This window comes from Gopherus flavomarginatus, chromosome 25 (assembly GCF_025201925.1).
Source record: "Gopherus flavomarginatus isolate rGopFla2 chromosome 25, rGopFla2.mat.asm, whole genome shotgun sequence".
NCBI classification, from domain to species: Eukaryota; Metazoa; Chordata; order Testudines; family Testudinidae; genus Gopherus; species Gopherus flavomarginatus.
In genome coordinates this window covers 9155445-9169919 of record NC_066641.1, presented here as the reverse complement: position 1 = coordinate 9169919, position 14475 = coordinate 9155445, and the positions used below count along the sequence as shown (strand labels likewise).

Here is a 14475-nt window from a genome sequence, read left to right as displayed (position 1 = left end):
GCTCTGAATTATGCCGCACACCCAAGCTGCACGGAGCTGGCCTAGTTTTGGGAGGGGGGGAAAGACACTTCCTTGCTCCCCTCCACCCCACAAACTGTACTGGACACATATCAGCTGTAACGGAGGGTCTGGCCCAAACATTTTGGACCATTCTTGTAGAATAGCTTTTAAAGGAGGGACCCTGACTCCTTTCGGACCCTTGTTGCATAACAGCAGCCTCCAGCATTCATTCTCATCTGGGCAGCCCTCTCCATACCAACAGTCTCTGACTTAAAAGAGGACCAGAGGGATGGGCAGGTGAAAGGGGGAATTTAGTCTGCGTGTCATCTTCCTCTTTGGGCTTTCTCAGGCTGCCTCACCCAGGGGCATCACCCCGATGGAGGCTTCTCCGTGCTACAGGAGCAGAGATGGACAGATAGATGGGCAGAGGGGATGGATGTTGGGTTGTGGATGAGATGGATGGGTAGATAGATTTGGGGGGCGGGGGTATATACCGTAGGTGGATAATACAGAAGGACCCCAATGAAACCAGTCCAGCCAGCTTATCGGCGCTGTGTGTAGCACTTCTCCCGGACACCCAGTCAAGTAAACTGTGTCTCATTCAGCTTTTCCAGGGCGATGAATGGCAGCTGGCGAAAGGGAAGGGAGCTGGAAGTTGCATTCTGGTTCTATTGCAGTTTTGTGTATTTCCCGGCTAATTGTCTCCCAGGCTCCTTTCCAAAGAGTCTCTGGCTGAGCAGGCAGATGCCAGCTGTGTGTGTGTCTGTGTGCGATACTATTCCTGGGGGTGGAGGGAAAGGGGGGGGCACAGGGAGGAGGGGCAGCTGCAGTGACTTGGATTTTTGAAAAGCCACCCAGCCAGTGGGAGGGCAGCATCGATCCTTTTAATAAAACAGGGCTGAGCTTCAGGCTCAGAGGCAGGTGCTGTCCCGCAGCCAGCCAGGCTGCGTCCTTCTTCTAACCTGAGCCCGCCGGGGAGGTGAGAGGCTGAGGGGCTGCGAGAAGCGCCTTCCCATCCCCGGCCGCTCGCTTTTGCCTTGTCGCACACACGGGAAAGACCATGGAGAAGAAGCCGCCGATGCTGCCGCTGCTGCTGCTGCTGCTGCTGGTCCCAGGGGTGAGTGAACCTGCGGGCTCTGCCTGCTCCCCGATGCCGGGGAAGGGGTCCCGGGGGGACCGTGCGCGCGGAGAGCCCCAGAGGAGGAGGCACCCCGGGGTGGCGGACGGGGAGGGAGGCAGAGGGGTGAGGACCGGGCAGAGGGGTGGAGCAGGGGGTAGGCGGGAGCAGGGGGCAGCCGGACGCGGGTGGTGTAGCGGGACACGGGACGGGTGTCCGGGCACAGGCGGGACAGCGGGAGGAGGCAGCCGGATCTAGGGATGGAGACAAGGGGTGTAGCGGGTCAGAGGGGCGGCTGGGCAGAAGGGGTGTGGGGCGGGGTACCCGGGTACAGGGGGAAGGGGAGTGGTTAGCGGGGAAGGGGTACAGGAGGGTAGCCAGGTACAGGGGGGAAGGGGAGTGGTTAGCGGGGAAGGGGTGCAGGGAGGGGCAGGGCAGTGGATAATGGAGAGGGGTGCGGTACCCGGGCACAGGGTGGCAGGGGAGTGGTTAACGGGGCAGGGGTTCAGGGGGGTACCCGGGCACATGGCGGAAGGGGAGTAGATAATGGAGAGGGGTGCAGTACTCGGGCACAGGGCAGCAGGGGAGTGGTAGGGGAGGGGTGCCAGGGGTACCCAGGTATGGGGGGAACAGAAGTGGTTAGTGGGGGGAGGGATGCAGAGGTATCTGGAGGGGCAGGGGAGTGGTTAGCCGAGAGGGGGTGCAGGTACCCGGGTACAAGGGATGGGGGGAGTGGTTAGCCAGGGGAAGGGGGATTGGGGAGGGGTACCCAGGCCAGGGGGGTGGTTAGCCGAGGGGAGGGGTGCAGGGGTGGAGGATGGCCAGGCGGGAGGGATGCAAAGCAGTGGGCAGCTGGGCAAAGGAGCGGAGGGGTGTCACCCATCCCTCATCCCTTCCCTTCTCTTCCCTCCAGCCTATCCACCCACCCATCCACCTCCTGAACCTCCCCCCATGCCCCTTTCCAAACACTCCCCTTCCTCCCCCCCACTACCTCATTCCCAGGGATAGGGGTGGGGGTAAAATCTCTCCCCCACCCGCAGGAGTCTGCCGGAGCGTCATGGCAGGTTCCAATGTCCCTGCTTGGGGTGCTCTGGAAGCCACCCCCGCCAGAGAGAGGGGAAGCCGCAGCCCAGGGAAGGTCTCCGCCTGCAGGCAACTTCCCACAGCTGGCTCAGCTCAGCTAACCTCACCCTTAGCCTGGGTAGCAGCCCAAGCGCCCGGACCTCTGTGACCTTCACACATAGCAGAAGGGCCTAGCAGAGGGCCAGTGGTTTCTCCTCTAGTCTGGGGAGGGGGCACCTACTCCCATGAGATCAGGGCTCCCACCTGAGCAGGAGCTACAGGATCAGAGAGAAATTATGCTTTTTTTTTGCTAAAGCACCCCCTCCTCCACCCTCCCTGGGTTCTTGGGGAGCACCAGACATTACAATACGATAGGAGGCAACCGTTAAAAGCGTTGCACAGGGGAGAGTGCAAAAGGCCAATGAAATATTCACAAACCAAAGCCAGTGACTGAGCAGAAGAAAAGGCTCCTAGACAGAGGTAAATTATAGATCCTAGGGACAGAGGAATTGCTAGCCCTGCTCAGATCTGCAGCCTGGGCAGGTGTGGATGTTTGTGTGGATATCAGGAATATCCAGAGTTATGAGAGTTACTGCTGGGCACAGCTTGGAGAGGATTTTAACCCTCATGCTTTGGGGCTTGAGCCAACCTCATTTGTTTAAAGCCATTTTGCGCCAGTGAGAAGTGCCTCCTCAGCTCACAACTTAATCTACGGAGCAGATACAGGCCAGGCACCCCCAACGCTCTCCCTGCTCAGCCGTGATCCGGAGGGATCACCTCTAGGGCTCAGAGGGGAGTTTGTTTGCACCCTTGATTCTCTGCTGAGACAGTCAGCCAAGCAGGGTGGGGGGCAGGCAGTAGTGGACTGCAATGAGAACATCTGCCCCTAGAAGTTAGAGAGACACCCATCAGCTAACTTCACACAGGCCACCGGACAGATGGCAATAACTTTCAGTCATCCCTGAGCTGTGCTGGATCAGAACCACTTACTTAGTGCTGAAAATCTCAGTGACCTATTACCAACCCCAAGCAGCAGATAAACTCCTTGGGAGGACTAGGAAGGGAAGAGGAGCTCATCGGCTCTTTGGTTTGGTTCTCAAGTGGCAGGATCCAGAGAGGAACTGCCCATATGGTGCTGTGACTTGCGAATGACCCAGACTACAGAATTCAGATGCAGATTTCAGATGTCCCCAAAATGGGGGGGGGAGGGTTGTTCTGAGCTGGCATTTTGGTTCCGCTGGTTGTGGACAGTGAGTCAAGTAGCCATGGAATGTGCCAAGGCTGCGAGACAGTACGGCTCCGGGATTTGGGGCCCATCTCCAGGTCAAAGTCTGCTCCAGGTCTCCTGTTCAGGATGAAATCTTTTTCATGCCAGAGATTTACTGATAATGTGCCCTGCTACCATGTCCTGTGTATATTCGGGAGTTAATGATCAATCATTCTCTTCCTTAAAAAAACAAAACAAAACACACACACACACACCCCCCACACACATACACCCGCACAACTTAAAAAGCAATTAAAAGCTCACGGAGGTGTCACTCTCCCCTTCTTGTTCCAGCTGTCAAAATGCTTTATGGGGTTAATACCTGCGGCTTTGTCAACAGGAGTTGTGTTAATAACATGCACATTTCGCTGGACTAATGTAGACCATGTGCCCTCCCATAAATGTGCTAATCTTTACGGGAGTTTTCAGGGCTCAGGACCCAGAGCGGAAAGGGAAACGCAGGCTGGCGGGGAGGGTGGGTTCTGGAACCTGGGAATGGAAGTTATATTTTCCACACCATTTAGTAGCACTGAGGGGAGGGATTGTCAAGGAGCAGGGGGCATTGCTAATTTCTTCTTACCTTCCCTGGCAAGAATTACAACAGAGGATGCAGAGTGCGGGCTGCCAGTCAGTGGTCCTCCCCGGAAATCAGATTGCGAGGGACTGGCCATATCTCACAGCTGCTCCTCTCCAAGCTCCTTTCCTGGTAGCAGGAAAGCCTGTATATTTCACTTCCATCTTCTAGGAAACCCTGGCAGAGGCTGGGGTGAGAGCCTGGCTCTTGGTAACCCACTTCCTTCAGTCCCAGCCGACCTGAGCAGATTGGGGCCGAGAGCACAGTTGCTGTGGTCCCATTCATTCCCAGAGCTATTCATAGTAAGAAATATGAGCAGCTGGTTTGTCACCCCAGCCGCAGCCTCTGGGAAGAGGCATCACTGCTGGAAAGGCTGCAGGAGAAGTAACTAAATGGTGACCCAACTGCTGCAGTTCTTGCTCCTCTCAGAAGGGGTCATTGTCGGGTGATGCAGGAGGTGAATAGGGTGAGCAGATGTCTCCATTTTATAGGGATAGTCCCGATATTTGGGGCTTTTTCTTATATAGGGACTGATTATCCCCCCACCCCCCATCCCAATTTTTCACACTTTCTATCTGGTCATCCTAGAGGTGAGCTGGGTATAATGGCACTTAAAGCAATTTTGTTTGGAGTCATTTGGGAATTTTTTGACGACACTCCCCGCTCCCCCAACCCCTGTTGTAGGCCAAAAGCCTAATGAGGAGAAATGGGGAAATTGGTCAAAACTCTTTGGTGGAAATTTACCAGTTTTAATGAAACTTTCACCAGGCAGATTCCTTGGGTCAGGATGGAATTTCTGAGCAAAACAAAAGCAAACCCCTTGCTATGTGATAAGCTCAGTGGTTAGGGCACCCAGCTGGGCTGCAGGGGGTGGCCCAGGTTCAAATCAAGTCAAGGGAGGCTGCTTCTGAAGCTGGTGGAGACAGGCAGAAGAAAGCCTTGAGTCAGGGTGTTTCACCTCCCTAGTCACAGGGCCCTTGGCTTTTTTCTCTCTCTCTCATGTTTTGTGGACAGTTTCGAAAGGTTTCAGTTTCATTCCAAGGCGGAATGTAAACACATTTTGGAACCTCAACATTTTTCACCAAATGAAGTTATTGTCTTCCAGCCCGCCTTCGTTTAACTCTGATCTTCTTCCAGCAGGGGGTACTGTCGAATGATGTGACAGTGCTGGCTGTGGAGGGGGACCCCACAGCTTTTCCGCTCCCAACCTCACCCAGCAGAGCTGCACTAGACCAGGGTTTCTCAACCCGTGAGGTGGCACCCGACACTGGGTCACCAGACTGTTTCAAAGGGCAGCTCCTGTCCCACGGAGTGGCTGGGCTCGCCTCCCTGCAGGCTCTGGAGTCCCAGTGTCGCTCTAGTTTGGCCGAGCTGTCATGCTGGCGGGAGTCTGGGCAAGCTAAATTTGAGTGAGTGGCACTGCAACCCCATGAGCCAGGGCACAACTCTACTCACACCAACTTGGTCCAGTTGGGTGGTGGGGGCAAACCTAGGCAGGTTGCAATCCTGCAGGTTGCAATGCCTGGAGTGGAAAGCTAAGCCCAGCCAGCCCCACAGCACAGGAGCTGCAGGAGCCGCCACTGTGGGGTGAGTGCCAGGCAGGACCCAACCCTTGCAGGGGGCAGGATCTGACCAAAACCACCCCAGGGCCTCCACCCCCAGACTATTTACTGGATCGCAAAAGGCTATAAGAGTTTACAAATGGGTCCTGAGCCCAGGGTCACCTGGGGGGGGGAGGGCAAGTGGGGCAATTTGCCCCAGGCCCCACAGTGTCCCCATGAGCCCTGGTCCAGTTGTGGTCCAGGTCTTCGCTGGCATTTTGGGGGGCCCTTCAGTCGCTCCAGGACTTCGGTGGCATTTTGGAGGCGGGGGGCCCTTCAGTCGCTCCAGGTCTTTGGCACCATTTCGGCAGTGGAGGGCCCTTCAGTGCTGCCGAAGACATGGAGCGACTGAAGGGCTCCCCACCACCGAAATGCCTCCAAAGACCCAGACTGCCGCTGGGTGAGTACAAGCACTGCAGCTTCCCGGCTTTGCCCTAGGCCCCCTGAATCCTCTGGCCAGCCCTGCCTGAGCCCAAAACCATTGAGAACCACGGCCCTAAAATAATGATACAGGAGCCTGTGAGTAGCTTGCAGTTACTACTTTGCTTGCCAGGGACCCTTCTTAGCCTGGAGGTGCTGGCTGAAGCATGAAGCCCCATCTCTTGGGGTCACTGGTGCAATGCAACATTTACAAGAGAGTATGTGTACCCTGCAAAGAAAAACCTGCCACACCGAGCATCAGAGTCTGGGTCAACTGACTCGAGTTCGTGGGGCTTAGGCTGTGGGACTAGAAATAGCCATGGGGGTGTTCAGGATCAGGCTGGTGGGCAGACTCCGAGCCACCCGCTTCACAGAGTTTCAAAGCCCAGGGTCCAGCCCAAGCAACAATGCCTACATTGCTGCTTTGAGCCCCATGAGCTGGAGTCACTTGATGCAGCCTCCGAGCCTTGGTGCCGTCAGTCTTTTAGTGCAGTCTTGCCCAGAGAGAGTCACCCCAAGGCCCTCGCTAGTTAATTGTGCTGCCAAATGCAGCGCCAGTGCCCACATGCTCTCAAGCGCTGGATAATTGGAGCCTTTTGTCATTCAGATGCCTGTAACTGGCGCTCCCTTGTCTAACGCCAGCATCTGTAACAGACAGAGCACAGAGTTTATCAAGTGGACACTGAGGGAAGTGCCTCCCACTGTGCAGGGAGCTGAGCTGGCTTGTGAAGGCACTGGGCTCCTTAGCCCAGCTTGTCTCCCTTGTGTGACAAGGGGCGTGCGGGAAAGAGAAACTGTCGGGAAAGCGTCTTCCCTGCCTCGGTTTTTCTTTTCCTGGCAGGGTTTGTTTTGAGGGATGTTTTTTCAATGCTGTATTTTCATTTCTAGTATGAATTGTATTGCTCATGAAAGGCACAGTAGGGAGATGCTGCCTTAGAGTCCTGATGGGCTCGATAACTGTCCCAGACACTTCCCCGGCACAAGAGTAAACCTACTCGTTAGAGGCTGATACTATGGAAGTCAAGAGGGAGTGTGATGGTGAAAATCCAGGAGCTCCTCTCCTGGTTGCTGGAACGTGGATAGGACTGGGATTCCTTCAGGTGATGCTCTTCCTAGACTCTGCTCCATCTTGTGTAGCTGCTTCTGGCTATTGGTGGCAGATAAATGTGAATTTCCTATGTTTGCTGGCAGGAAGGAAGAACTTTTTTTCTCTTCCTCCCACACTCTTACTTGATGCTGCTGGAGAGGTCAGATTTCTGCTACTCTCCCTCTCTCCAAGCGCCACACTTCGAGTCTTGCTTCATGAATAACTCCAATGCTTTCTTGTGCTGCTGCCCAGAGCAGCAGACTAAAACTGACATGATTCTTGCTCCCAGAGGCCTTGAAACTGACCAGCTTGTAGGTTTCACTCTGCTGCTGTTTGAAGAAGCAGTGAGGAGCAGGCGAGCTATCTGTCTGCAGACTCAGGAAGACAATGCTGCATCCATTCCCATTTGGGAGGTTGTATTCAGAAACCGAAAAGCTAGAAACAGAATTATTTTTTTTTAAAAAAAGAGAATCTTAAATTGCGTAGAGATTGTTGATTTATGCCTCTCATCATTATCACTCCCATAACCGCATTGGTCATTGGGGCAGCACCATTGATAAGCAATCAACCGATTGTCTTCTACCCTGATGATTGTGTGTCAGTGCTTGAGTTTCGGCAAAGTCCATTCCTGTCCACTCTTTTATGTTGTTAATCCATCTCTTCTTCTGTCTACTTCTTCTCTTCCCCTATACTGTCCCTTGGACGATGATGTTGGATAGGCTAGATGATCTTGTTATATGGTCATATCACTTCAGCTTGTGCTTCTTCACGGTCATCAGGAGGTCTTCATATGACCCAGTGCGTTGGGTAATAATGTTACGGACCTCTTCATTAGTGACATGGTCGAAGTAGGAGATGGTTATCAAGGGATTAATTCAGAGTATTATGAGTTGAAGCCATGCTCCACCTCACCCTTACTTCCTGTTTTAGTCAATGGAAGCATCCCCACCCCACTCTGTTGTGATGCAGTTGAATAAAGTAGCAAGTTCCCAGCCTGCAGTGCTGTGAGCAGATGTATTTTTGTTGCACTGAGTGGTCGCTTTTCGAAAATACCCCACCCCCAGGAAATGTTTCCCATTCAGCACTAGCCAAGAGGATTGTTCAAGTATAGTTGTGTTTATCGACGACCTTGCGGGACCATGCTCAGGACAAGGAGCTAGGTATTTCAGCCTCTCTCTCCCATGTATTCCCGGGCCTTTCTGTTGAGACCGTAGACTCGGTCAACAGTTAGCGCCAGTGGTGGTTGGTTTGTGACGTGCAGAATGGAAAGCGGCTTGATGCTGCCGAGCTCATTTCATACAGAATGCCAAACAACCGCCAGATAGTAGCACCTTTTGGTCCCTGCCTGAGCTAGATTTGCACTGGGGCCCAGAGCCTCAAAAGTATTTAGGTGCCCAGCTCCCATTGGTGGAAGGTTCTGAATCTCGTTACCATGCCCTGAGCCGTCCAATCCTTCTCTTCTTCTTTTTGTTACCACAGCTCATACAAACCTGCAGGATCCTTCTACCAACGAGCATTGCAGCAGGGAAAAAATACTAGCCTTTGTACAACGTAACCTTTGCCGACACTCAGACGCTAGCTGTCTCTTCTAAGGAAGCAGATGCCGCGTTGCTAGGGAAGGTGCTTCGCAGCAAGAAGCACTTGGTGAAGTTAAAGCACCCAGCCCTCCCACTTCTCAGGAAGATTGGCCTCGCTCATCTGCTGTTTACCAAACCCTCATGATGCATGTGCAGCTCTGTCCTAACCGCACAACTTGTGGCGTGTTATTGCTTCCATATGCCGGGGCAGCTTTTATTTAGAAAGCAAATACAGTATTGTTGCTTCCATTAGACGGTGATGCAGCCGAATCCCTTGGCACCATAATTACCAAGCACTTCAAAGTGTGCGCTTTCATTATCAGTCCTCAGAATGCAAGTACTGGAGCGCAAGTAAACCACGGTGCGCTAGGAGTAGGGTGACCAGATGTTCCGATTTTATAGGGACAGTCCCGATAGTTGGGGTTTTGTCTTACACAGGTGCCTATTACCCTCCCATCCCCCTCCCAATTTTTCACACAGTTTGGTCACCCTAACTAGGCGAGGGTTTGGGATGGTAGTGCTTTGAGATCCTTTGGTGAAAGGCTCTATAGGAGTGCGACTAGGGAGTGCAATAGGCACCCAGAAGAACCCAGCCCTCCCCTCCTCGTCCCCCCGGATGTGCTGTGCTGGTGGAAGCCTGAATCCAGGCATTTGGTTGCTCTCCTAGCTGATGTCACTCTAATGCTTTTGGGGAATGGAAATCTGGGGGAGGTGGAGGGGAGGAACGACACTGTTTAATCCCTTTCTTCTCCCAAGTCTTTGATGTCAATAATAGTTGGTAGGTGAGCTCATCTTAAGCCCAGATGTTTCCAATCACGTGCATTTTAGGCGGGGGCGTTTGATCATGCTGGACACCCCTCCTGCTTGTGGGACTGAATTTAGTTAGTTTCTTAGTTTCTCACCCACCCCACCTGCCCAACAAAGAGACCGACCCGCTCACTCTGTTTCCCTCCCGTGGCAGGGGCCGGCATGGGCCGCGAAGGAGAAGTGTCTCACCAAGAGTTACACCACCAGCGGGGAGTGCTGCAAAGCCTGCAACCTGGGAGAAGGGGTAGCGCAGCCCTGTGGGGTGAATCAGACGGTCTGTGAGCCATGCCTGGACAGTAAGTAGCTTGTCCTTGATGTCACCCTCGCAGCGAGCTTTGGGGGTGGGTGGAAACCGCCTGCTGCCTACTGCACTGAGGATAAAGCTGGAGGGAAGGGAGATTCCAGTAGAGGGGTGAGATGTCTGGGTTGAAAAGTCCTTTGGATCATTGCGTATGTATTGTCTTCTCATGACTACAATACAGGGTGCACTTTGAAAAAAATGGGTCTCCCCTTTGCTGTGTCCTCCCTTTTGGTACAATTCTCACTCGGGTATCGGCTTGCGCCCGATCTAGCCAATTGCTCTCACCTGCAATTTCTAATGTGCCTGTTACTACGGTATCTGGTCTCCCTTTATATCAATTAAACCCATTGTATCCCGCAGCAGGTGGGATATAACAAACAGAACATACACTCCACAAACACGCCAGCTACTGTCACTGAAGCCTGTCAACTGAAGTTGGCCGATGCGGCCTCGGAATCTGATCAGCCAGCTCCCAGTCTGCACGTACCAACTAACTTGCACATCCAAACGCAAAGGGGTTTGTGGGACTTCGCCCCCCGAGCCCTGTTCTGAGATCCTGACTCTGTGCGTTTTCTTCCACTGGCATTCCTGGCTTCCTTGGGGTCTCTATTCCCCTCCACACCCATTCAGCCCCTACCCCTGGGCTTGCACCGGCCGATGGCAGTTCCTTGGTCCTCTCATACGTTTGGGAAATTATCTATCTCTTGCTTAGCTGTACGGGGTGCCCAGTGGGACGTTTTCCAATGGTCCCTCCTGTGTCTTTTACAGTGTTATAAAAAAGTAGTATTAGACTGACCATTTAGCAGGGGATGAGAACAAGGTGTAACCCCAGTAGGACAAGGAAACCGGCTGTTATATCACGGATGGATGACGGCATTTTGTCAACATCAGATGCTTCATAGGCCCTGGTAGAGTACATGTGCTAGTGACCTGGGTGCACACGTAGTGATGAAATGATTGAGCAATTAGTTCTGTAGTGCCATGGCTGTGCACGGTGCTTTGCAGAGAAAATAAAAGCACCAGCCCCCCCGCAACCCTCCCCTACCAGAGCAGCTTGCCCTCCAAATATGTACCATGGCAGGAAAGTGCCAAAATGCTGCTGGTTCCAACTGTTTGCAGCGAAATCCGCCCAAGCCAAAACACGGTGGTGAAGGGCTGCATGATGGTTTGTTTCACAATTATTATTATTGTGACCCAGAGCAAAACTGAAAATGCTGTGGGGGGGGGGAAAGCCATCCTTGAGGGCAAGGCTGGGGCAGGATAGCTCAGGGGTTTGAGTATTGGCCTGCTAAACACAGGGCTGTGAGTTCAATACCTGAGGGGGCCATCTGGGGCAAAAATCAATACTAGGTCCTGCCTAGTGAAGACAGGGGGTTGGACTCAATGACCTTCCAAGGTCCCTTCCAGTTCTAGGAGATAGGTGTATAACTCTATTTATTATTATAAGGCTTCCCCTGTGGAGGAGAGCTCCTTGGGGCAGGTGTCTCCTGAAAACAGTTTTTGGAAGAGAGAGGACTGGTGGAGGAAAGGGTGCTGACTGGGAGGAGGCTCTGGGCAGGTGATCTGGCTCCATGGCCAGTCACAGTTCTGCAGCACACCAGCTAAAAATATCAACCTTCCTTCAAAATCAATGAATGCCACTTAACCTCGGAGTGAACGGCAGTAAAGACTCTGGATATTGAATACCAGCCCTGCTGTCTGACCTTGGAGGAGACGTGTGTTAACGCTGTGCAAAGCAGCTTCTACCAGGGAGCAAACCCTGCCCTGAGAATAGGCTGGTAACTCTCTGCAGCATTCTCTTTAGGTCTCTCACCAGGTAACTCCCTGAGCAGAGATTCCATACTGATGCGCCTTTACAATCACACAGAGCACATGCTGGGTGAATCAGGTCCCAGAGGGACATGCCAGCTCTTCATTCCAGAAGGAAATGTGGCTTGAGAAGAAGATAAAATAATTCCCACCTGGGTAATGAAGGGAGTGCGTATGCAGTAAATGTTGAGTGGATGTGAATGGACATGCACGTGTCCTTGGATCACACTTGTTTGTGCAGGCTGATGGGTGTATCATGACTCTGGCTCTGTGCTTGCACAAGTGTGTGTCGTGCCCCCACCTTTTGTGGCTGGTTCCCTGAGGACAACAGCCTACTACTGCTGCTGGTTAGTGATGTTGCTCCGTTAGCTCAAGTCTGTGCTGTCTAGCTACAGGTTAACCACTCATGGGGGTGGCTCCGTGTGCAAGTGTTTGCATGCTGTCTCTGTGGACCATAGCTGTGTTTGTGGTGTGCATGCTGTTGGCTTTTCCATGCGGCGGAGGCTTTGTGCTTGCGTCGTGCTGAATGCCAGGCTCCCAGACTCTTTCACAGATGTCGATATTAATCCTCATGGACACATGTTCGCTCTTCACTCTGGGCTTTCGAGTCGTTTCCAGCCTCACAATCCCAGAGTGGAGGCATGACATTTTTCTGCAACCGCCCCATCCTTCCGGCTGGGACACATTCTCCCTGTGGGATGGAGCCATTCCAGTTCCAGGGAATGTGTGCGGCGGGGGGTGGGGGTGGGGATTAAGAGAGCAGGATCAGAACTCGGATGCAGCACTAGAGCGACTGGGAGGTGGCTGCATCTGTCCATTAATCTGCACGTGGGTGGCTGTGTGTATAAATACATGGGTTTCTGTTTTATGTGCCCAGCTGACCTTGACATGCCTTTGTATTGCATTAGTCCCAGGCTGGAGTGTGTATTTCCATCCTGCTGCTAGGACTCAGGATTAAAGGCTGGGTTTGGTCTCTGCTTTGTCACCCTGAGGAACTGAGCTACGCAACCAATCATGCATCAACAGGGTCTTGAGATGTCCCCTTCTGCCTGCCCCTGTGCCACAAAGTAATCCAGAGGCAGGAGTGGCTAGGGGTAGAGGGACTGTATGGTCTAGATCAGGGGGTCTGAACCTTTTTCTTTCTGAAGCTCCTCCAATATGCTATAAAAATTCCATGGCCCACCAGTGCTGCCACAACTGGTTTTCTGCACGTAAAAGCCAGGGCCGGCATTAGGGGGTAGCAAGCAGGGCAATTGCCTGGGGCCCCATGCCACAGGGGCCACCATGAAGCTAAGTTGCTCAGGCTTCAGCTTCAGCCCCAGGTGGTGGGGCTCGTGACAGCGGGGCTTCGGCTTTCTGCCCTGGGCTCCAGTGACTCTAACAGTGGCCCTGCTTGGCGGACCCCCTGAAACCTGCTCGCAGCCCCCAGGGGGCCCCAGACCTCTGGTTGAGAACAGTTGATCTAAACAGAGCAGCAGGCTGGAAAATAGGAGCTCTGGGTTCTAGTCTGACTCTGCCACTGACCTGCTGGATGCGCTTAGGCAGGTCACGTCGCCTCTCCATGCCTCAGTTTCCCCATCCTTTGTTTGACTTGTCTGTTTAGACTGTAAAATCTTCAGGTCAAAGATTGTCTCTTACTATGTGTTTGTCCAGCACCTAACACAATGGGGCTACTTTAATGAAAATAATAAGGAAAAAACTAACATGAGAAAAGCTATATAGAATAATTGTGCGGTTGCTGGTCATTACATGATGGAGCCCTCTGATAATCCAGCCTTGTCATTTGGTCTGGGTGACCGCCCACGCTCGCAGATTCCTCCAGTTCACCCTGTGCCACCTGAGAAGCCTTTCCTTTGATTTGCTCTTGACTCGCCGGCCTCATGTAATTGCAACTGATTCGACAACAGCAAGGCACAAAAGTCCATCCGTGCAAAACTCAGTCTGTGCAGGTGGAGAAGAAAGCAACACTGGCTGCTAGGGGGGAAATCAGGTTTCCTTTCATCTTGAAGTTCAACCTGAGTCCTGCATTAGCCCAACTGGCTTCATTCCCCCTTCCACCGACAGCTTCTCCCGACCGCTGTCTCATGATTTATTTATTCATCTCCTCAACATCCATCGTTACATGGGGGCTGTTGGATTCTCGGCTCTAATTGTTCAGCTCGCATACCCTGCTGCCACTGAAAATGTGCCCATTCAGCCGATATGCTTTTCCGGTCCAGCTCCCCGTTCTAATGGCAGCCATCAATAATTCAGAATAATATAAGGAATTAACCCAGGTTAATGGGAGCTGTGCACTTCAGTGTCTGACTGGGAACTGCTCAGAAAGGCATGGGAGGTGGGCGGGGGGGGGAGCGGGACGGGTGAGAGGAGGAGAGAGAGCACAGATCTTTGTGCTGAGCTGGTGATGGGGTGGGGGTGGGGGGTCATGGGGGTCAGGGCCTGAATAAAATAGATTGGGGAGGTCTGATCTCCGTTCTGTGTTCAGTTAAGACCGTGAAATTGGTGGCCGCAGGAGGAGCCAAGAAAGCAGAGGTGGGCACAGAAGAGAGAGCTGCTGCTGGGATGGAAAGCTGAAATCAACAGATTTAGGAGGAGGAGAAGAATGCTCCCCCTCCCCCCCGCCCCAGCACACCCACATCCACTCCTTGAGGGGTTAAAGGGGCGGAGGAGCGCCTCCTGGGCAGGCTGGGACTGAACTGAGCCAGAGAGGATGGGAGTGTGGCGAACGGGAACACTATGAAGTGCCAGGGTGTGTGTGTTTGGGGGGTGCTCTTGGCTACAAAGCAGAGGATGGAAGCATCTTTCAAGGGCCAGCAGGGGGCGGTAGTCGTCCCCCCCCCCCGGGCAGCACAC

At 53.2% G+C, this 14475-nt stretch overlaps 1 protein-coding gene across 1 annotated transcript in view; it reads left to right on the top strand.

Annotated features, from left to right (window-relative positions):
• Window positions 1-879: 879 nt before the first annotated feature.
• NGFR (nerve growth factor receptor) overlaps window positions 880-14475 on the top strand; it is a 36422-nt gene continuing 22826 nt past the window's right edge. Inside the window, exons 1-2 of the mRNA XM_050935202.1 lie at window positions 880-1117; window positions 9667-9808. Coding sequence (XP_050791159.1) covers window positions 1061-1117; window positions 9667-9808 — 199 coding nt within the window. The 5' untranslated portion in view covers window positions 880-1060. The remainder of the gene's footprint in view (window positions 1118-9666; window positions 9809-14475) is intronic.